The sequence below is a fragment of the Puma concolor genome, chromosome E4 (genome assembly GCF_028749965.1).
Source record: "Puma concolor isolate L17-30 chromosome E4, mPumCon1.1.hap2, whole genome shotgun sequence".
In the NCBI taxonomy this organism is placed as follows: Eukaryota; Metazoa; Chordata; class Mammalia; order Carnivora; family Felidae; genus Puma; species Puma concolor.
In genome coordinates, this window is record NC_141683.1 from 33614819 (window position 1) to 33638597 (window position 23779).

Consider the following 23779-nt stretch of genomic DNA (forward strand, 5'->3'; position numbering starts at 1 on the left):
AATTGTGAATTAGGAGAAGACTTGTGTTTCTTAAATGTCCTCCCTCCATTCTCATGTCCACCAGAAATCCTGTTTATTCTTAAAAACAAAAACAAAAACAAAACAGTTCAAGGACTGTTGAAGCCTGGTGTCATCCACGTTCCTATCATATGATTTAAAGATGTCTACCTCGATTTTTGGTTGTTATTTATTTCTCATGAGATTTTAAGCCTGAAATTTTTGTATCTTTTGGTTATTGCCCTTTCTTGATACCCAGGGTCGTTTCAAATAACAAGTTTTCAGTAAGCTCCTATTTAGCTGAACTAAATTGAAAGGTGAGTGTCTGACTTCACTTTGGACTTGGAAGAGGTCAGTTGGGCTTCTTTATCAGGTTCTGACTTTGCTGTCTTGGAGTGGGTTATGATAATTAATGAATAAGCTGTGGGACCTGCTGGAACCATTAGCTCCACAATATGTAGTCCACTAATTTGATTCCATTACTTTGGATCTTTTATCCTTTCTGATGCATTTAATAGTTGCTTGGAGTGGGACTTCTGATCCAGTTATATTTTTCCTTAGGCTACCAGCTGTCTTCCTCAGTCTATTCTCATGCAAATAAGAGTCCTTTGACCTTTCCCCCTTAAGGTTAAAGTGGGTGAAAAAACCTAGTGGGTGAAAAGGCAAAAATAGGGAAAAGATGACAGATGGGATGAGAGAGAAAATTTGGATAATTTATCTTTTTTATTGTTCCTAGTGGGAACTAAAATCTTTCCTTGGATTAAATTTACAATCTCTTCTAGAGGTAGAAAATGTTTTATAGCTTTTTAAAAAATGTGACTGTCTAGACCATCCTGACAGAGATTCCAATTTGTTCTTAATAGAGAAGAGTTATAACAGTGACACAATACTTTAAGGTTAAATATCTTAGTTATGTATTCTTTAGAGTACGCCATATGAATAAATTCAAAGAATAATAGAAGATTTAGCAATATCAGATATATAATGAGCTAATTTGGCGATGTTTCTCTTTGTAAAAACTGCTCACAAAACCTGACAAAGGTAATTTTGCATGACCTATATGGGGGAATAATAAATTCTTAAGCACAAGGTCAAGTTTTTCATGTGAAAATTTCTTTAGAAGTGTCTTTTCTTTCAGAAAAAAATTCTGTGGATGAAATTTGTTAATGTTATGTGTTTTGGTAATCAAGAGTGGTGGACATAGTAGATTATTCTCTGAAGGAATACAATGTTTTATTGAAAATTTATTTGAAATGCACACTTTGATTTATTGTTGAATTTTCCCCACCCCATAAAAAAAGAAGTGGATATAGATGACTATATTTATGCTGAGTGCCTCCCACACTGCTACCAATTTTCTTAAATATGCAATTTAATATCTAATTAAAATTTTTCCCCACTGGCCCCTGGAGATCTACCTGACTCTCATGGGGTCAGTGTTTCCTCAGAAGTTATGTCTTTCTATTGTTCAGAAATGCAAATCCATAGAGATAACTGGCCTTGCAATGCCAATATGCATAAAATTGAATTAATAACTTCACAAAAAAGTTTTTTCACTTCAGATATTCTTAATGTCATAATGAATCATTCAAATTTATATATTTTCATTGGTCTCCTTGGACTCATGAATTTATTTAAATGAATTTTTTAAAATTTTGGCTCTTTTGGTTTAAATTTTTTTTTTCTTGGTTAAATCTTAATTCTGGTCTGTAGAAAAATGGAAGTTTAATAGTTAAAGGTGCTTTTGATTTTTAAGTTAACTGTCATTTTGATGGTTTTAATATTCAACTACATGTAACTTAGTCATTAAATTAATCGTTTAAAAATTACACAGTATACTCTTGATTTGTTTACATTTTTTCCATAAGTATGTGTCATTTATATAATTTTAAAAAGCAAGTTTAATAAAAATGAAATGTGAAAACTTTCATAGTCAAGGAAAACTTTTTAATTCCATGCAATGACCTCAATCTTTTCAAAATTAAAATTGTGGGATTTTAGTACATATTGATAATGTTTGGATTCTGTACTTTTTATCTAATTGATGTGTAATAAAGGTTAAGGATCTAATCACGCATGCCATATTATGATAGAAAAAGAATAAGATCAACTCAGAAGACATTTTCCCAAAGATATTATAGCAGTAATGGTCTGATTATACCCTGCAAAAAACAATATAAATCTGTGTTTGGGATAGTTCAAGGTCAGAGATACATATATTATTATACAATATGCATATTTACACATGTGCTTATACATAAATTGAAGCAAAAAAATGCACAAAACTAGTATTAGTACACTCTGATATTTTCTACTCTATTCCTTTTTCTCCCCACTGCTAGTCACAACTCAAGTAATTTATTTCATGAACACTAATGAACTTTAGTTTGTAAAACACTGACTTAAACCATAGCATAGTTCAACTCTTGTTCTATAAAACCTACTTATCTGTAACATTTATCAAAAGTCATTTCAGATTTCACCTTGTGGCACACAAGAACATTTCCCCCAATAAATTCCAGTATTAAATCTCATCCCTTGAACACAGCAGAAGTATTCGTGGTAGTGTGTATATGCATGTGTAAATGGAGAGTACGTCCTAGAGGTGGCAGACAGAGAACAGAGGTGATAGGCCATTTTAACAATGGCAAGTGGAAAAAGTCAAGTTCTTCCAGTGTTCTCAGAGAGCTGAAACCCCAGTTTGATCTGTTATAATGTATATTCATATGTCAGCTCTATCCGTATTTATATTTGAGGTATAACTACATGTCTGCACTGTGACTAGTAATCCATATAATAATAGTAATAAATGACTGATTTTTATTAGTGCTCACTATGTGCAGGAATGTTTTAAGCATTGTGTCTATATTAACTCATGTACTTCTCAAAGCCCCATGCAGTTTTAATAAACGCAGGTATAGAGAAGTTAAATATTAGCCTAATTAAGATCACACAGCTAATTTAGCAGATGACCAAACACTAAATTTTCTAACTACGTATATGTAAAAAATGCATCAACCATTATCTATATGGTCTATATATAAATACCTAATGGATTTTTCATCATACTTTTGTTTTTCTTGGCCCATAATTGTCAGCCTTCCCCCTCAACCTTGAGGAAAATACTTTGGTTCCCTTTCCTGGGTATTTTTATGTAAGTGCAATGTAATTAATTTTTAGGTAATATACTATGTGTTCATTAAACTTAATCATACATAAATATATATAATTGGTGAACTCATTTATTTTTTTAAGTAGAAAAATAATTATGATTGGGGTGCCTGGGTGGCTCAATCTGTTAAGTCCGCCTTCGGCTCAGGTCATGATCTTGCAGTTCATGAGTTTGAGCCCTGCATCCGGCTCTCTGCTGTCAGCACAGAGCCCACTTCAGCTCCTCTGTCCACCTCTCTCTCTCTGCCCCTCCTCTGCTCTCTCTCTCAAAAATAAATAAACAAAAAAATAATAATTATGATTATCTTTTTTCCTCAGTGACATAGAATATTTTGGTTTTTTTCTAATTTCTGTGATCTACATAGAATATTTTTTAAGTATATGACTGAAATACCATACTTTTACATTAGCTTTGGCCTGAAGAAAAATTTACACATTTATTTTGCAGGGCAAAGCAAAGCTAGCTTTTAACTGAAAACTGCTTCTCTTACCAATAGTATTTTTTCTTATTTTTATTGCTTTTTGCTGAAAAGAATCCTTGAAATTTCTATTTTAAGCTACTAGATGTGCACATTCACAACTTCTATTACACAATAATAATAGCCAACGTTAATTGATAACTTAGACACCATTAGAAATGCTTTAATGTGTATTCATTTATGCCTATGACAGTCCTTTGAGGTAAATACTTTCATTCCATTTTTTTCAGCTGAGCAAGATTTGAGGCATAGAGATGTTATTTGTTCAAGGTCACATAGTCTGCTATTTAAAGAGCCAGCATTCATATCTAGGTACATGTATCCAGGATCTGTGCCCTTACCTGTGATGCTGTTCCTTCTCTGGACTTTAGAAATTTCTGTTCTAAATAACGATGTGGAAACATTTTAGTCTAAGTAGGAATATAAATAAAAATTAAGCCAAAAAATATCTTTGTATTTCATTTTTTATTGTAACTTTTTCTCCTGGAAAGTCTATGTTAAAATTTCTTGATTTTTTTTTTTTTTTTCCCCGTTGGGAGAAACCTATAACATTGTACAGAATTTAGGTGTGTATTCAGATAATACAAATCTCACATTAGTATGATTCCTAGTATCTGTGCATTGATACCAGTTTATTTTTTCCTTTTCCTGCTTTCCCTGATACTGCCCATATATGTTGGCTTCAGCACTTTAGCGTTATGCATGCATCAAAGTACAGGTGATTTACTTGTTTTCTCATATCTTAGGAGTTGGAGAGATATTATATGAATATGTTGTAGTGAAGTATAGGTTTTGTTGAGAATTCTAGATTTGTCATACCCTTTCCAGATTACCTTCTGTGGGAAGAGAGATAAAACTATCATATATTATAAGATACATAAGCATATTATTTTTCCTTTTTAATATGTTTTTAAAAGGACTATCAAATCTGAAAATTTCAGTTCATGGATATACATAGTAAAAGTAAAATATAAACACTAAGTGTTAAATGAAGAATAGATCTTTGCTGAAGGTTAATTTTAAATGAAAAAAATATGTATATTTTAGGGGCGCCTGGGTGGCTCGGTTGGTTAAGGGTCCGACTCTTGGTTTTGACTCAGTTCATGATCTCACAGTTCACTAGATCGAGACCTGCACTGGGCTCTGCGCTGGCAGTGTGGAGTCTGCTTGGGATTCTCTCTCTCCCTCTCTCTGCCCCTCCCCTGCTCATGCTCACTCTCCCTCTCTTTCAAAATAAATAACATTTAAAATATATCTATATATTTTAAAGTTTTAAGTTCCCACAGTTTGCCTACAGAATGTTCAGCAAATTTACCCAAAGTCTTGTTTTTTAAAATGTGTAGACACGAGGGGCGCCTGAGTAGCTCAGTCGGTTGAGCATCCGACTTTGGCTCAGGTCATGATCTCAGCTTCCAGCCCAGCGTCGGGCTCTGTGTTGACAATTCAGAGCCTGGAGCCTGCTTCGGATTCTGTCTCCCTCTCTCTGCCCCTCCCCTGCTCACGCTGTGTGTGTGTCTCTCTCTCTCTCAAAAATAAATAAGCATTAAAAAAAATGTAAACATGAACAATTTTTTCTAATGACCCAAGTTTTCAAGGAAGGCAGTGAGGTCAAAGTAATAAGTCTTGAGGTTTATCAGAGATATATACCGTATTTTAGTTATAAACTTGTGTGTAGGTGTGTGTGTATTAAATGTTACTAGTCATGAGATTTTATTGCACTGTCAAATTTCAGTCACTTTGTACCAAATACAATGAATTTAATTTTAGTTTCTCTCTTTTTATAGGGAAATATGAGAGCCACACACGTGTTCACACAGGTGAGAAGCCCTTTGAGTGTGATATTTGTCACCAGCGCTATTCGACAAAGTCTAATCTAACTGTTCACAGAAAGAAGCACAGTAATGAAACAGAATTTCATAAGAAGGAGCACAAGTGCCCTTATTGTAATAAACTTCATGCAAGCAAGAAGACTTTAGCCAAGCATGTTAAGAGGCAAGTATTATCTTGCTTCCATAATATACTTTATTGTGCCTTCTAATTTAAATATGGAGTAAGCTAAAAACATTTATGGAGTGCTTGTCTCCAATTCTTTCGTTGCTTAGTATTTTGCAAACATTTTTGATTGCAAATATATTTGATTACAGATATATTAAGAGCAGCAAATGTTAGTTTATATTTTTTATTGATGCTATTGAGATGAAGTTTTTTAATGTTGAAACAAGAACTATAGAAGTTTAAGATAGCATTTTGGTCATCCTGTTTTTTACTTTGGGTTTTGGCAAGTATATTTTCAAAATCTATGTTTTTAGACCGAGGAAACTTATTCCTCATGCTCAACTTTGTCTTTAGTGTATAAAAATTTGTGAGAGAAAGCATGTTTAGTCAGTGTTCCATATTTAACTTTAAGAAAGGAAATTTACTGAAATTTGGACTAAAAAAAATCAAGTGAATTACCTTGGAGATTATCTGTGAATAGCTAGGTTTCTGAATGTATTTAAAATATGATTACATTGTCTTTGACTATTTCTGCATAAATTTAGGCATATACATTCATTTATTAAATGTTAATGATACCTATATTCTTAAGGTATTTACATGTGTCTGTCTCTTAATGAAAGAAATCAGTGCCTGATTGTTACAGTCACTGTTGACAGATCATATGGAATACTGACTTGACTAATGTAATCTTTTCGTAACAGTCTTTTTTTTTTCCTTATAGATTTCATCCTGAAAATGCACAAGAATTTATCTCCATTAAGAAGACTAAGAGTGAAAGTTGGAAATGTGATGTAAGACCTTTTAATTTGTAGTAAAAAACCAAAATAAATATAATGTTACCTTTGGGGAAAGTAATTAGATGTCAAAAAAATATAAACTTAGCTTATCTCACTTTTAGAATCTTACACAAAGTTATCTTAATATTTATAAATTAAACCCCATAAGGGTTAGTGTTTAGATGGTGGACCTGATGGAAATCTTAGTTTTTATTTCTTATTTAAAAAAATTTTTTTTTTCTTATTTATTTTGAGAGAGTGACAGAGGGAGAGAGAGCAGGGGAGGGGCAGAGAGAGCAGGGGAAAGAGAATCCCAAGCAGGCTCTGCACTGTCAGCATGGAGCCCTGTGCAGGACTCCAACTCATGAACTGTGAGATCATGACCTGAGCCAAAACCAAGAGTCAAACGGCTCAACCGACTGAGCCACCCAGCAGCCCCAGTTTTTTAGTGTAACTACCATACCGTGTACTTATGTTGTGTATATAAACTGACATTATTATACTAACAGGAGTGTAAAGTGTTTAGAATTTTCCCTCCATTTCTAGTTATCTGTCTCAAAACTCAGGGGCCTTTAACAACTGTCCCATTATTATATCCCACCATTTTGTGGGTCAGTCATCTAAATTTGGAGAACAGCTTTGCTAGGTAATTCGGTTCCACATGTTGTCATCTGAAGCCACTCAGTTGTTTTCAGCTGACACAGATGGTCTGGTGTGTTTTGGGGCCACTCATGGCTGGAACTTGATGTTGGCTGACAGTGAGGAGCTTAGCAAGGACAGTTGGCTGGGGACCTTGGTTCTTTTCCCCTTTGGTCTTTTCATGAGGCTACTTGATCTTTTTTCTAGCATGGCAGCTAAACTCTAAGAAGCCTAGGTAAAAATGATAGGAGTTTTTAAGGCCTAGGCCTCAGAAGTCACTGAGCATCACTTTTAACACATTCTGTTGGTCAAACAAGTCCCTACAGTCAGGTCAGATTTAAGGGGAAGGGAATTCATTTCTGTTTTTCCAGTAGTAGCAAAGAATTTTTAGATACCTGTTGCACCACATTCACTAACATCTTTTTCATTATTTAGGTAAATATTGTTTAAAGGAGTCACAAGCTGTCATTTGTCTTCCTTATTTTCAGGCTTCAATGTATTTATACAGCAAAATTTTCACTGTCTCTCTGATTTCAGCTTGTAGGAATTGAAGTTAGTTATTAATTATTTGGGTCTACCTAAGTTGGTTTCTTTTCCTTAATAAACTTCATTATACTCAGCTGTAAAATGGTGATAATAATTATATCTACCTCGTAGGATTATTGTGAGAATTAAGTAAAATAAACCATGAATTATTTAGCATGTGCCTGGTATATAGTACATGCTATATTATTATTGTTGTTGTTAACAGCCCCCGCCTTTTTTAATAAAAGAAAATTGAGACTTTATTTTTCAGAGCGGTTTAAGTTTTACAATATAATTGAGAGGAAAGTATATTGATATCCCATACCCCACTGCCCCCACAAATGCCTATTCTCCCCCATTAACAGCATTCCCCTGAAGTGGTATATCTGTTACAGTGATGAACCTTCATTGACCTCCCCCTTTTTGAATCTTGTGTCTGCCAGATTTCTCTAAAAAGCTGTATCTCTTCCTTTTGACTACTTTAAGAGATAAATTCTAAAATTATTTTTCTGCAGTTTCTTGCTCCTATTCCTAATTAAGTATATGGCAACAATAATAAAACCTATTTATGATATATAAGTGATTTAAAAATATAAATTTAATGGATTTTAGAAATCTTGGCTAGAATTAAGGTATTAAGGTTACTGTGTAATCCTAGAAATTAGCCTATTAGAAATGTAAGGAGTGGAAATTCATCAACCTTTAGTATGAATTTAAAATAATTCCTTACTATAATTCCTCCAAGGCTTTTTTCTGCATGATTAAAATTTGATTCTATTTTGGGTAACTTTTCTGTTGGGAGAAATTTTCCTTTAACTGCTTGAATTCATGAGTTTATTTCTCATCATGAGCTTTGTATTTTATTTTTAATTCAGGTTTCCTTATGTTTTGCATACATTTCTCTTAGATTTGTAAGAAATCTTTTACTCGAAGACCACACTTGGAGGAACATATGATTCTGCATTCTCAAGATAAACCTTTTAAGTGTACCTATTGCGAAGAACATTTCAAATCACGATTTGCACGGTTAAAGCATCAAGAAAAGTTCCATCTGGGTAAGCAAATTACTTTTTCTAAAAGCAGTCATAGTAATTATTGATTATCACATCATGCTAGAGGAGCCTGCTGCTGTTGAACCACTTAGGGGAAGGAAGTCAGATAAATTGGGAGGAATACTGGATTTGCTGCTGTTCCTAGAGATGAGTAAATATGTTTATGTTTTGTTTTGGTGGCAGATGTGTCTGTAGTCATAAACAGCATTTATTCATAGTTAATTGGTGGATAGATCTGTGAGTGCTTGAATAAGGCATTTTTGTTGGAAAAAACTCTTTTTTTAAGGGAATAAAATTAACTTAGTATATGTGGAATTTAGCATTGTATTTGACAAATCCTCTGTCTAATGCTTACGGCCAAGGTGGAAACCTGTGTGCCAGATGGTAGTACAGTTAGGTACATTTATGACAGTCAATACTGCTAGGGAATTGTCGTCATCCATATTAGAGGCCGTTTGCTGCGCAGCATTGGTAGTGTAGTGGTGAGTATGGCTGCCTTCCAAATTATAGGCGTGTGTAGCTAATACACCAGAAAATAAAGATTAAAAAAAAAAATCTTTGTGCTATACAAAAGGTTAAAATAAATGAAGTTAAAAGTAATTGAGAGTAAGTACAAAGTCATAAACATGGGAATAATCTGACCTTTGGTCATTGGGGATTACAGAACTATAAAATGGTATAGAATCCAAACTCCTTTATTTATAGATGGGCTTAAAAGCAGAAGCTTTTTAGGCACAATCTGAACAGTAATGTCATATGACTGACAAAAACTACTGTAGTTTTAAACTGTACTAATAAAAATCTATTGGTCAGAATCAGGGAGGTAATTATCTCACTGATTTTAAATTCATCTGGAATACTGAATTCATTTCTGGATACTGCATTCAAGATAGATATTGACAAGTACATTCTTAAGAGGTGGGTAATTATGGTGACATAAGGTCTTAAAATTATGTCATGTGAAACACTTTTGAAGGACCTTGAAATTTTGTTTGGGAAAGGTAGAGCACCTATCTTCGAAAACTTTTGAGACTTTATTGTTCAATAAGGAACACTTAAATCTTTATAATTGTATATAAGACTAGTTGGGAGTCTTATATGTATGGAGTCTTCCAGTATGCTGGAAGATTATTTTTTAGCTTAGTCCTTTTTTGAATTGTCCTTAGTAAGTTGGTCTATCATAGGATTTCATCTTGGCATTTCTAAGATACCATCATATGAAGCAAGTTTTATAATTATCAGAAATATAGTTGGAGACACGTTCATGATTGCATGTTGCATGTGAGAAGTTTCTTTATACATTTGTTCCAGGAAAAAGAGTTTCTCTTGGGGAATTGGTGGGCTTCTTCCTTTTTGAGGTGGAAATCATAGGCAATCCCTTTTTGTCCCATGTTATAGAAACATCATAGCAAAATATAATAATTTTTATAGTGAACATATTTGTTTCCACTTCCTTTTTCTGTTCCTGATTTTCTATTTCAGCTTTTGTTAAGTATATCATTTAGTAAATAAATAGGCATTCTAAGAACATTGAGTGGAAATCCTAAGATATAGGTTTAGTTTCAATTTAGAAATCTTTTAAAGTATTGGAACTTACACATTGAAGTAAGTTGTCTTGCACAATAGTTATTTTCCTATCAGTAAAAGTATACAAGCAGATTCTTGAACTGGTAACAGAGTTGTTAAAGAAAGCATTCTTGAAAAGATGGTTGAATTAGAACCATGTGTGCATATGTTTTATATATGTACATGTATATATTGCATATGTAAATATATATGACATATGTATGTTTTGTATACACACACACACAAATTCTTTTGCATCCCATCTCTGTTTCTGTTTACTTGAATCACTGTATGTTAGGTTAGTGGTTCAGGTCTGAGGTGTGGCCCAAGAATTTGTATTTCTAACAAGTTCCTAGGTGATGCTGATGCTGATGGTCCAGATACCACACACATGAGTGTTACTGCTTTAGGCTATTCTGGGTCATATTCACACCGCCTACATTAGGATTATATATTCTGTAAATCAGAGGGAGTGATATCTAAGAAATACAATCTGAACAGTTAGGGCAGAAGAATTTTTTTAATGTTTATTTATTTATTTTCGAGAGAAGATGCAAGCAGGAGACGGACAGAGAGACAGGGAGGTAGAGAATCCCAAGCAGGCTCTCCTGCCAGCACAGAGCACGACATGGAGCTCAGTCTCGCGAACTGCCAGATCATGACCTGAGCCGAAATAAAGAGTCAGAAGCTTAACCGAGTGAGCCACCCAGGTGCCCCAGGGTAGAAGAATTTTTAATGTATCTCCATGTGTAAGTGTAAAAGTTACAGTGGGCTTTAAAGTCAAATCTTCTAATTTTATCCTATGTAGAGAGTTGGAATGAAAATCTGCTTTACTAACTTCCCAGCATAGCTTCATAAATAGAAGTTCAAGTAAGTTTAACTGTATGCAAAACTGGATATCTAATAGAGGGGAAAGAATGTAGGTATTTCATTTGAAAAACTCTGATAGGTAACTGAGCATGAAAGAGAAAGCTGCTTTCTTTCTTCCCCCAACTGGAGCCTTCAGTAGCACATAAAGTTATTTCACTCTCTGCCTAACTTACTCTTGCTGTAATTTGCTCATCTTAGCACTTTATTTACTTCATTTCTTTATCTTTGTGCTTATGCTGAATCTTTTTTTCCCACCTTCTTGGAGCCTTTTTTGGTGAAGAGGGATGTAAGAGGAGGCGGAGATTTTCCATAGCACTGCTTTGCTTAACCCAGTGCTAAATATGAATTAAGAATCAATAAATACTTGTTGAATGAGTTAATAAATGAATGAAAGACTCAGATCTCATGGAAGATGAAACAAAAATATGTTGAAGATACTTAATACATTTTGAGGTCGTCTCTCAAAAACGTGTTGAAATTCCCCCCAAAACCACTGTGGCTACTGAACTGTTTTGCTTATAGATGTTTCTGAATTCCAGTGTCCAAATGCCATTTTCTTTCCATTGTTCTGCCATGATTAATTTCTCATTAGAGTTCACAATAGAGTCCACAGTATTTTCAATCTAGGCAACGTCGTTAAAAATGTGTGGTTTTGAGGAACGACAATATATTTCCAAATTATGAACTCTTTGAAGTCCTTTGTTTATTCTACCAGAGTTTCCCAGTACCCCTTCTCGCCAGAAATCTGGTGTATAACATTTTTTACTTTATTCTAGTCTTATTTCAAACTAGGAATTGGCCATTTCAATTTATTAACCCATTACATTATTCAACATTTATTATATTAGATGCCACACCCTAAACTCAGCTCTAACCATATAGAGGTGATTGTAACTTGCCTTCTAGGAATGAACAGTCCAGAAGAGAAGAGAAAACTATAAATAAATAACTTTATTGTGTTATTTATGTACTTACAATGGTAGGTATACATAATTGTGTATGTACTTACAGTGGTAGGTATACATTGACAACATGCCCATTAAATTTAACTTAGTATCAATTCTTTAAACTTTAAATGTACACTTTCTTTCCTTTGTAGGTCCTTTTCCATGTGATATATGCGGTCGCCAGTTTAATGACACTGGAAATTTGAAACGCCATATAGAATGTACCCATGGTGGAAAGAGAAAATGGACTTGCTTTATCTGTGGAAAATCAGTACGAGAAAGGTGAGGAATTATCTACACACCCAGAAAAATCCTGGTACTGTTATATACAAATAATTAACAAATATAGTTTAGAAGGATTAGGGTAATGCCAGATGTGAGATACTTGAATTATGCTTTAATTTGAAATTTAAGGATATGCGAAGAAATTATATAAAATGTTATAGAAGATGATATGAAATCAGGATTTTCAGGTTTAGATAGTGAATTTAACACAGGTAACATTTCTTTCTGGAACTCTAATAAAACTACATTAAAAGTTATTGATTGATTTAAAAGATAGTAAGCTACAGAGACAGGGAGAACAGAAAGATGACAAGAACAACACAGATTTGGAAACTGGAAAGCAGATGAATCAGTGGTAACTGACTTAGCAGGTCTAAGAAACACAAATCCCAAGGTGGTGATGGAGAAATTGAGAACATAGTTTACATCAGAGAATCCACAGAAGGAATAGGAGTAGGCAGTATCAGATGCCTCTGGAACTAGAGTGAAGGGGAGGCAGAACAAGGAGCACTGGAGTAAAAACTTCTTTAGAAGTTCTATTCTTTGGATTTTCTTCTTCTTTTTTTTTTTTTTTTTTTTAATTTTTTTTTAACGTTTATTTATTTTTGAGACAGAGAGAGACAGAGCATGAACGGGGGAGGGTCAGAGAGAGGGAGACACAGAATCTGAAGCAGGCTCCAGGCTCTGAGCTGTCAGCACAGAGCCCGATGCGGGGCTCGAACTCACGGACCGCGAGATCATGACCTGAGCTGAACTCGGCCGCTTAACTGACTGAGCCACCCAGGCGCCCCTCTTTGGATTTTCTTCTGACACCCACACAGGTCATTGCTGGTGGGCACCGACCCCTCTCCCAATTCAGCAGATATCTGGACTGGACTATACCATGTTGTCATATGATGAATGCTTTCTGAATTCTGGAAGCAGTGAGCCCCAGGCCTTATCCCTTCTGACCTCTTGAGTTTTAGATTTTATTCCCCCAGCAGTAGTTAGAAAACAATTCTCTGAAAATCTGAACAACGAAAGTGCAAATATATTCCCTAACAAATAGTACACCTAGATAGATCACCTACTCTGAAGTCATCAGGGCCCCCTCATGCTCTTTGACCATCCCATCCACTTTTTAGTCCATCACACTTAATCATGGACAGATAGAAGAATTAAAAAACAGAGAAAGAAAACCTTTAATATGAAAGCTAGATTCCAACACAATTAGGAAGGGGAAAAAAAAAACTTGAAGGAAACAGATTATCCAGAAAGATGAAGACTTCCAAAAAAAAGAAGATAAACAACTGTTATGGATATTCCATTGAAGATAAAGTTGAAGATAAAGAATCCATTACACAAGAACAGGATGCTATATAAAAGAGTCACATAACAAATCACATTCAAAGTATGATAGACAAAGTAAACAGCCTAATGGAAGGATTGAAGAATGAAGTTGAGGGAATCTCCCAAAAGGTAGAGCAAAAAGATACAGAAATGTAAAATAAGGATTAGAGCATTAGAGAACCAGTCAAGAGGTCTAGAAAGAAAGAACGAATAGCGAAAATAGCAAGGGAAAAAAAATCATCACTGAATAATTCAAAATAATTTCCCAGAACTGAAGCACATGAGTTGCCAGACTGAAATTACTCATCAAATGCTTAGGACATTAGATGAAAATAAACCTACTCCAAGATATATTGCTGTGATATTTCAGAACACTGGGGACAAAGAGAAGCTTCTATATGCTTCTAATTTTCAGGGAAAAAAAGTTACATATGCTGAATTACGAATTAGAAGTACTTGGACATCTCTCTGAACGGCAACACTAGAAATAAGATGATGCAGTTGTACTTTCAAAATTCTGAAAGAAAAGTATTTCCAGCTTAGAATTCAGTTCTTAAACTAACAATCAGACCTAAGGATCATAAAGACATTTTTCATGATACCAGAAAGGTAGTCTTTGATGTACTCTTTCTCATGAAGCAACTAAAAGGCATGCTTCACCAGAATGAGAAGGTAAACTGGTGAAGAGGAAGATGAGGGCTACGGGAAATAGGAATTCTAATACTGGGGGGAGGCAACAGGAATTCATAGGAGGATGGTGAATGAGGTTTCCAAGTTGTCAGGTGTGCAACGGGTAGTTAGCCCACACTAGTAGTAGTAGTGACCCATGACACGTTGGGGCTTGTCATTGCTGAGATCCCTGCTAGCATGTTTCCTCTTTTAAGAACTGGGAGTCAGAATGCTAGAGCAGGTCCGACCCAAAATATTTTTCTTTTAATTTAATGTGGTAAGAACTTTTAATATGCGATCTACCCTCTTAATAAGTGTTTAAGTGCATGATACAGTATTGTTAACTGTAGGCACGATGTTGTGCAGCAGACCTCTAGAATTTACTCATCTCGCATAACTGAAACTTCATACCTATTGAGTAGCAACTCCCCATTTCCTTCTCCCTGATTCTGATTCAAATTCTTATCTGTGCTCTGCCACTGTATGGCACGTGTATGCCAGTGAAGTTCCTATGGTTATATTTACGCCTTGCTGCTTGATTTGACTGAGGATATTTGTTTGATTTCACAGAAATGTTTTTTGACCTGTCCATGGGAATTAGAGATAGTTCATAGTAAGTTTGGAAGCAAAGTGTATACAATAGCCTATTTACTTTGACTGTATGTATTTCTGTCAGACTTCTCGTACTTGATCCACTCTAGATTGTCAGATGCTCTGATTGTGGTGAACCTTATGTTTTCCGGTATTTATTCATGACTTTCCCCACTGACATGCTGGAAAGGGCTTTTGCTAGTGCTCAAGCAAGCTACAGCCAGACTTTGATACAGAGACCCTATTCATTTTATCTTGTGGGCCCTTTAACTAATAGTGGTAATGTTCCTAGATTTGTACTTGCTACTCAGTTTTTCAAAAATATACAGTATATTGTTTAGTGATATATACTACTAGGTAGTAAAACAAAGAAGAGGGGGAATGGTTGACATACGTGGTTATCCCTGAGAGAACAGAGTAACGTGGAGGCATTCTAAGGTATAGCAATATTCTATGTCTTACTCTGCATGTAAATGTAATAATACTGTTCTTTAAACACTATTCATATTTTATATCCTTCAGCATATAAAAGTTCCATAATTTAAAAACATTAGAAATGCCACTTTCTTAAAATAACAAACTGATATCATGGTAAAATACGAAAATCAGTATGCTATATTTATATGAAAACTTATATTTATAGACTGGTAAATTATACTTTATTTTATGCCTTATAAATTATTTTTATCTTAAAGGTCTTTCTATAAAAACAAAAAGCAGACAAACCAAAAACTAAAACAACCTTCCATCTTTTTACTTTTAATTACTTAATACATAAGGGTGCGAGGATAGTTTTAGGAATGTTTTCCCCAAAGCTGGGTACACCTGCAAGCTCCGGGGTCAAGTGTTGCTGGGCCTTGTAGAAGAGCACCATCTACTGGCATAGATGAGGCATTAACAAATGAGCCAGGTCAAGTTATCCTTGCAAAATAAGCTACATTAGGCTTTGTTGTTATGACTAAACTAGTTTTGTCTGCTCAGGGAATTTTCAAGGCTGGTCTCTGTTTTTTATTTTAACAAACCCATATCGTGTCAGTAGGGCTGGAGGCTTTAGAAATGGCAATAATTGTATTCTTTATATTATTTCCCTTCTTCACATTGGCATCTGGAAGTCACAAACACCTGTAAAGATTTCCTTGGCTTAAAACATTCTTTTAATAGATACTGAGCACAATTTGAAAGGAATAGTACTGATAAACTGGATTCCTTCTATATTATTAAATTCTCTCCACTAAAATTCACATCAGTTTTACTTAATTTAGTAGTGACAGTTGAGCATTTTCCATTCTACTTCTTGAAAGTTGCTTAAGCTATATAGTTAAATCTTTGAGCAAACCAATGGCAAAGGAAGGCAAAGTTAATTTTTTTTTTAAAGAAGAGAGATAAAACAAGCATGATTATGTGTTCGTAAGACTAATTCAATAAAAAGCAAAAATACTGTTGGAGAAAGGGAGAATTGCCATAATATCTTTAGCTTGAACACCTTTCTAGTAAGCTTTCTAGAAATCTATGTTTAATATAAATATTGGTATTAAAAAAACTTAAGATAAATGTGTATTTTTAAAATACAGGACTACTTTGAAAGAACATTTGAGAATCCATAGTGGAGAAAAACCTCATCTTTGTAGTATTTGTGGACAAAGTTTTCGTCATGGAAGTTCATACAGGTAAGTCAAGCCATTTTTTCTCTGTATTAAGTAAGGTAAATTATGTCTCTTTTAATTCTCTATTTTCTTATCATTGCATTAGTTCATTGGTGAATTAAAACATTTTCTAGTACTTGTGGTAAACAAAATTATGCAAAAAACTGTACTTACAAACTTTTCCCTCTACATTACAGCTTTTAATATTGTTTTCATTCTGTAGTGCAAAATATTAAATAATTTCTTCATCACGAAGTTTGCTAGATGCTTTACTGTCTGAGTCGCTGTCATTTAAATGTTTATTTCATTACTTAATCTTTTAATTAAATTCATTAAAGCTCTGATGTTCTAATCTCAATGCATATTGTCACTCTTGGCTATCAAAGAAATGGTGTGAAATATGGCAAAATTGAAAACTGTAGGATTATCAGTTTTGGAAAGTCTTTTGTGTATTATTTGTAACCTGTGTAATTGTTTTTAAAGCTGAATTCCTGACCACATTTGCAGTTTGTGAAAAGTTGGCTTTTTCCTGAATAAATAATAGGTGACTACCTACTGTGAGATACATGTACATTTTAAATTTTTATTAATGCTCCTAAGATTTTTAATCATAAGGCTTTAATTTTTATACTTCCATTTATTATTTACCTCTTTTTCATTTTAAACAGAATGTGCCCCCTTTAGATGTAGTTCAGTCAATTTCGCTGGTTTTAGTTATGGAATAAACACCTGTTTTGGCAACTTGAGAGCTTGTTTGGAGGTTCTAGCAGGGGAGCGCAGCTACTTGTGTACCCTTGACCGAAGAACGGTCCTCCTCTATCGGGGAAGGTCGTCCTCTTCAACTGATCGTGCAGCTTCGGGAGAGACGCACATGGAGCGGTGAGGGAGGAAGGGGACACCCGCCTAGCCAGGCAGATCAGCCAAATCAACCCTGGCGATCAATGGGGTGACAGATGTCGCAGCCAGATCGCCCTCACATCGTGTTTCAGCAACTTGAATGGGAAAGCTATTCATTTCACTAGGGTATATATAGATGGAGGATTATGGGGATATGAATAATTCAAGTTAAATGAATTTGAATAGTTTAAACCTTTATAATCTGTCTTTGGGTGACTATAAAACGAACCGGACTTCGGTTAGTGTGAAGAAAAGTAGCAAATGTAACTGTCAGCAAGTTGATTACTTATAAAATTTACTTAATTCTCATACATCAATTTAGAAGTGGTATCCATCGTCCAGGATAGGATTCTTAATTATTTGCTGTATCATATGTTTAAGTCACTTACCTTATTTGTCTAATTCCTTCTGACTCATTCCTACTTTTGCTATCTCTGAAACTCCACCAGCAGACAGATAACAACCCTAGACATTTAGTACATTCTAAAAAGTCAGGAAGGAATGCCATCCAGACATAGTGTATATGCACACGTTGAAGTGCTTTTGTGAAAGAGGTGAGTAGCAACCCTGGAGTAAGGTAGTGAAAAGAGTGGGAAAGATGGAACATCATAGATGTAGAGCACATAATGTATGAGGGTGGCTGAGTAAACAGCCCAATTTCCCTTACTTAATCAAGATTTTCCCTTTGGTGGCACCAGTTTTTATGCTCTTCAATTTTTTTCTTTATAGACTTCATTTACGAGTACATCATGATGATAAACGATATGAGTGTGACGAATGTGGGAAAACATTTATTCGTCATGACCACCTTACAAAGCACAAAAAAATACATTCGGGTAAGGTGTATTTTGTAATGATGGTTACAAAATCCTTTAAAAAAGCACCTGAATAGGACATACTACATCACGTTTATGTTGGCTATAATTTTAATAGTTTTAATAATATATATGCTGGTCACCCCATCAATAATGCTGGTTCTGAAAACTTTCTTTTAAAACATCTGAAAGGCACATAATTTTATGACATGTTTTTGTTCACTGCAGTTTTAATAATCCAGTTGCCTTTTATGCCTACAGACTATTTTGAAATTTGTTTTAATCAAGTTCTCAAAATTTGCACTATGCATATTATGTGGATATGTGCAATAATTGGTATTGGCATTTCTATAAAGAGAGATGCCAAGGTAACATTTTTCATTTTTATTGGATTTGAAAGAAGTTAGCAAAACAGATGTTTGAAGAGAAATGATTATAATTAGGTGTTAACATTAATGTAATAGTGAATTTTTGAAACCCTGTCTTTGGAAAAGAGTACCTTAATAGTCCTGATCAATTTCAGATCTTTATACTATATTTATAATTTTTATATTCTGGGGCTTTCTTTCATATTTTCTTCTCTGATTGATGTTCAGAAAGAGCTAAGAGAGCCAACTCTGTGAGTACAATAATTGGAAAGAGCCATCTCTATAAGCACAGTAGAAGAGGTGCTTATTATTATTTTAAACAATCTAAATATGAAGTATGCAGCACATGTAATTACTTTCTTAAATGATCCCAATGAGGGGCGCCTGGGTGGCTCGGTCTGTTAAACGTCTGACTTCGGCTCAGGTCATGATCTACTGCTCGTGAGTTCGAGCCCCGCGTCCGGCTCTGTGCTGACAGCGCAGAGCCTGGAGCCTGTTTCAGATTCTGTGTCTCCCTCTCTCTGACCCTCCCCCGTTCATGCTCTGTCTCTCTCTGTCTCAAAAATAAATGTTAAAAAAAAAAAAATTAAAAAAAAATCCCAATGAGGTTACAAGTTGCAGTTGTTATCAACTGTTATCAACTTTTAAGAGATGCTAATGGTCTGATGACTTTTTCACTGGAATTACGCATTTTCATTTTTAGGAGGAAGATTCTAACTCCTAATTCTAGAGATCACATGCCTTAATTGCATACTGGATTAAGTTAAGAGTGATTTTTAAAGCGCAAGCCTTTATAACTGAATATTAGAGATGAGAAATGGGACTCATCTAGAATTTTCCTTCATATTTGCGTTTTAGCTTATTGCAAATGTGTGAAATCCCCACAGATGAAAAATATTTTTTTAAAAAAGTACAAAAATCTGAAAATGTTCAGGTCCTTTTTATAAACAGTAAAACAGCCTTATCTTGATTCAGTGTGTTTTCATTTGAAGTGTTTGACATCTAGACTTACATATTCCTAAAAAATTCCTGAGTTTTGAAGTCATTTCATTTATCTTGCTCTGTTACATTGAGAGGTAAGATTTGAAGTCTTCAGCAAAAAGGCTATTCATTCCTTCTCCAGGTCGGGAAAAGGGTTCACATCCGTGAAAAAAAGCATAGATTCATTGAAGAAAGGTACTTTAGTAAGGAATATAAAGCAGATAGCCCAGAATAAAGGGTGGCTTTACTTTTCTGGTTGATTTCCTATCATATTATCCTGTTGTTTGATCATCTATTTCTGGGGGGAACACTGAAGTGCATATTATAATCAAACTATTTGGGTCTTTAAGGTGAGAAGGCTCATCAGTGTGAAGAATGTGGAAAATGTTTTGGTCGTAGGGATCATCTCACTGTTCATTACAAAAGTGTACACCTGGGAGAGAAAGTGTGGCAAAAGTAAGTGAAAAAGCAATTTCTCATAATTACTGCATTGGATAAGTGTAGTTTGGGTGAGAGTTATAACTGGTCTCATAGTTTATTTTGTTTAATTGAGGATAGGTTAACTAGCTCTTTTTTTCTAGCTTCTGTAGCTTCTCTGTTGACCCAAAGAAATTGAAGGAAATATTGTTGTTTACTTGTTTTCAGTTGACTCAAGGCTAGGAGGTAGTAGATATTGAAGTTAATAACTAATACAGTCTTGGCATTCTTTGGGTATTTCATTTATCTTTGGTTGCTGTGGCTCTTAGCAAAAAATATAAATGTGCTGCCTATATACTATACTTAAAAATAGTTACTGCTGGAAATGTTTCTAGTCAGAATTTAGATTTCTAATCACACTGAGCAGTTAAAATGGTATTTTCTTTGGGGGGGTGCCTGGGTGGCTCAGTCAGTTAACTTCTGACTCTAGGTTTTGGCTCAGGTCATGATTTCACGGTTCGTGGGATTGAGCCCCGTGTTGGACTCTGTGCTGGCTGTGTGAAGTCTGCTTGGGATTCTCTCTCTCCTTCTCTCTACCTGTCCCCCTTCTCTCAAAATAAAGAAATTTTAAAAATAAATAAATTAAATTAAATGGTATTTTATTTGAAGGAGGCATGTGCTGTCCTGAACACCAACTTTTAAAAAAAAATTTCAGTAGGGGCTCCTGGGTGGCACAGTCGGTTAAGCATCCGACTTCAGCCAGGTCACGATCTCGCGGTCCGTGAGTTCGAGCCCTGCGTCAGGCTCTGGGCTGATGGCTCGGAGCTTGGAGCCTGTTTCCGATTCTGTGTCTCCCTGTCTCTCTGCCCCTCCCCCGTTCATGCTCTGTCTCTCTCTGTCCCCCAAAAAATAAATAAATGTTGAAAAAAAAAAAAAAAAATTTCAATATACTTAACATACAGTATTATAGTAGTTTCAGATGTATTCAACAATTCTGTACATTGCTCAATGCTCATCACGATAACTGTACTCTTAAATCCCTTCATCTATTTTACCTACCCCCTGCCCACTTCTCTCAGGTAACTTAGTTTATTTCCTAAAAGTCTTTTTTCGCTTGTCTCCTTTTTTCTTTAGAACACCAGCTTTTTAAGCAATTTAGATATTCAGGGTTAACTGAGATTAGTTGTTGAGTGTATTATGTTCAGAGAATCCATGTTCTTGGACTAGGTGTTTGACACAAATGCTAAATAATGCACATGGTCTAAGGTGCCAAGAAACTGTAGTTGTAGTTTAATAGTACTGATCATGATCAACAAAATATATTTAGTACCTTTAAATGTAGTAAGTAACAGAACACTTTGAAGAAAAGTAGGAAGTGTTGATTTCTGTCCATTTTCTTACATTTTCATATACTTGTTTATTGTTTCACTGATTTTGTTCAGTGATTCACTCACTGAATCAATGTATTCATGGTAGTCATTGAATTCTTGTATTCATTAGATAATAGGAATGCTGCCAAGGGCTGGGATAGAAAGATATACATGATTCTGTATAGAAAAGAAAATAAGAATTTCAACATATTGTTTGAATAGGTAGAAAATAGACTGAACTGCATACTCACTTGCTCCAGAAATTCTGTTAACTTTTTCTCAACCCCTTTATACCCTTAAAAATTATTCAGTATCTCAGGAGCTCTTGTTATAGAAATAATAATATAAAAAATTATTATTGTTTAAGTAAACTCTACAAATCATATTAGAAATTCAGTTGATAAAAATGAAGACCTTGTTCATTAATTCACTTGAAAATAGTAATATACCCATCACATGCTCACATAAAAAGCAATTTTGTGAAAAATAGCAACTTTACAAAACAAATTAAAAATATTAAAGGAGGGGCATGTTTGGCATTTTTGTGTATCTCTCTAATGCTTTAATAGAAGATAGCTGGAGTATTGTATCTGCTGCCATGTGTTATTTTGTTTGAAGTAAATGAAAAGAATCTAGCCTCACTCTATACGTCGTTGGTAAAAGGAGGAGTACTGTGATAGCAGTAATCTTAGATAATTGTGGATATTAGTCTTTGCTACTATACCCAAACTAAGCAAGTGGTAGTTTCTTAAAGGTAGTTGCAAGGTGAAATCTGAAACAAAATTAATGAAGTTTTTGTACTCTGTTACACTCAGCCTATTGGTCTTGTACTTGAATGATTTTTTTGTACCTATGCACAAATTGTAATACGATGCATTTGTCCTTTGGAAAACATGGGTTCACTAAATTATGGCAATTTTCTAAATGTAAGCACATTTCACAGTACAGGATCAACAAATCACATGTGTTAATATTGCCTCCAGTCTCTCAGAAAGGAGTATTGGGAAGCTGTCAAGATCACAAGGGCAGGTGCAAGTTTTCCAAAATTTTTATACTAGCTTGAAAGCTCAGACTTTATCATTGCTGACAAATATTGTCATTTTTCCCCTTGATGTGACAGGTTTCCTTCCTTTAATTTGCATGAAAATATCTGGCAAAAACTCAAGTCTGTAACCGTGGTTTGTCTTTCATTCTTTCAAGTAAAATGGTATTTCATGAAGAAAGTGGCTACTTCAGCTCACAACTCAGATTCACAAGTGCTTTGCTTTGAGACAACCATTATGCTTTGGCATGCCGTAGAAGTGCTTCTTGTGTCCTTCCCGTTTCATCTCAAAAAACATTAAAAAGGCCACACTCGGAAAGGTTGAAAGTTAGTAAAATTCTAATTTAGCCCCTTTCCCACTTTTTTTTTTCCTGTGATCGCATGGTGGTAAAGAGCACAATGACTGTTAGTACATTTTGGTACCACTCCCTTGTTTGGAACTGAGGTACCAGCACTTTTATCCGCCATTTCTTTTGTATGTGTCATTAGTGTAAATGTCTACATAATGAGAAAGGAACATAAATGTTAAGGTATTATTTTGAAAATAACTTTGATCTTATAAACCCTATGAAAGAGTTTTGGGATTTCCTCCCTGCCACAAGAGCCTGCGGGCCTGTCTGCTGGCCTAGATAATTATGGAACCAGAACCTGTAGGCTCCACTTTCTACGAGGGCTGGCTAATGGTGGATCTAGAATACGGAGCCTTACCTATCATTTTATGGAACCAATACTTATTCCTATGTGATAAAAAGCCATTGAAAATTTTAAATGAGGGGCACCTGGGTGGCTCAGTCGATTGAGTGTTCGACGTCAACTCGGGTCATGATCTCATGGTTCATGGGTTCGAGCCCTACCTCGGGCTCTGTGCTGACAGCTCAGAGCCTGGAGCCTGCTTTGGAGTCTGTGTCTCCCTCTCTCTCTCTGACCCTCCACTGCTCGTGCTCTGTTTCTCCCTCTCTCTCTCAAAAATAAATACACATTAAAAAAAAAAAAAACTTTTTTAAATAAAGGAAAATTTTAAACAAGAAGGTGACACAGTTGGATTTCTTTTGGGGTAGATTACTCTTATTGATGGGTGGAGGCTGGATTTGTGGTGGATAAATTAAGACAAGTAAATCAGCCAGTTAGAAGGCTGTTAGAATTTAGGAAAAAGATGGTGAGGGCCTAAACTAGGGAATAGAATTAGTAATAAACAGTAGCAGATACTTATTTGAAAAATACTTAGTTTTTTTAATTGAAAGAATGGTAGCAGTCATGGATAATTCCTGTTTTCAAAGAATTCCTGTTTTCAAGTGGGTGGTTGATAAACCAGCCATTGAGATAGAGAATACAGAAGTTGGACTAAATTTACA

At 34.9% G+C, this 23779-nt stretch overlaps 1 protein-coding gene across 1 annotated transcript in view; it reads left to right on the top strand.

Annotated features, from left to right (window-relative positions):
- ZBTB41 (zinc finger and BTB domain containing 41) overlaps positions 1 to 23779 on the top strand; it is a 49596-nt gene that overhangs the window by 4829 nt on the left and 20988 nt on the right. The window contains exons 3-9 of the mRNA XM_025921167.2: positions 5432 to 5639; positions 6367 to 6436; positions 8493 to 8640; positions 12173 to 12302; positions 16466 to 16561; positions 18164 to 18270; positions 19949 to 20054. Coding sequence (XP_025776952.1) covers positions 5432 to 5639; positions 6367 to 6436; positions 8493 to 8640; positions 12173 to 12302; positions 16466 to 16561; positions 18164 to 18270; positions 19949 to 20054 — 865 coding nt within the window. The remainder of the gene's footprint in view (positions 1 to 5431; positions 5640 to 6366; positions 6437 to 8492; positions 8641 to 12172; positions 12303 to 16465; positions 16562 to 18163; positions 18271 to 19948; positions 20055 to 23779) is intronic.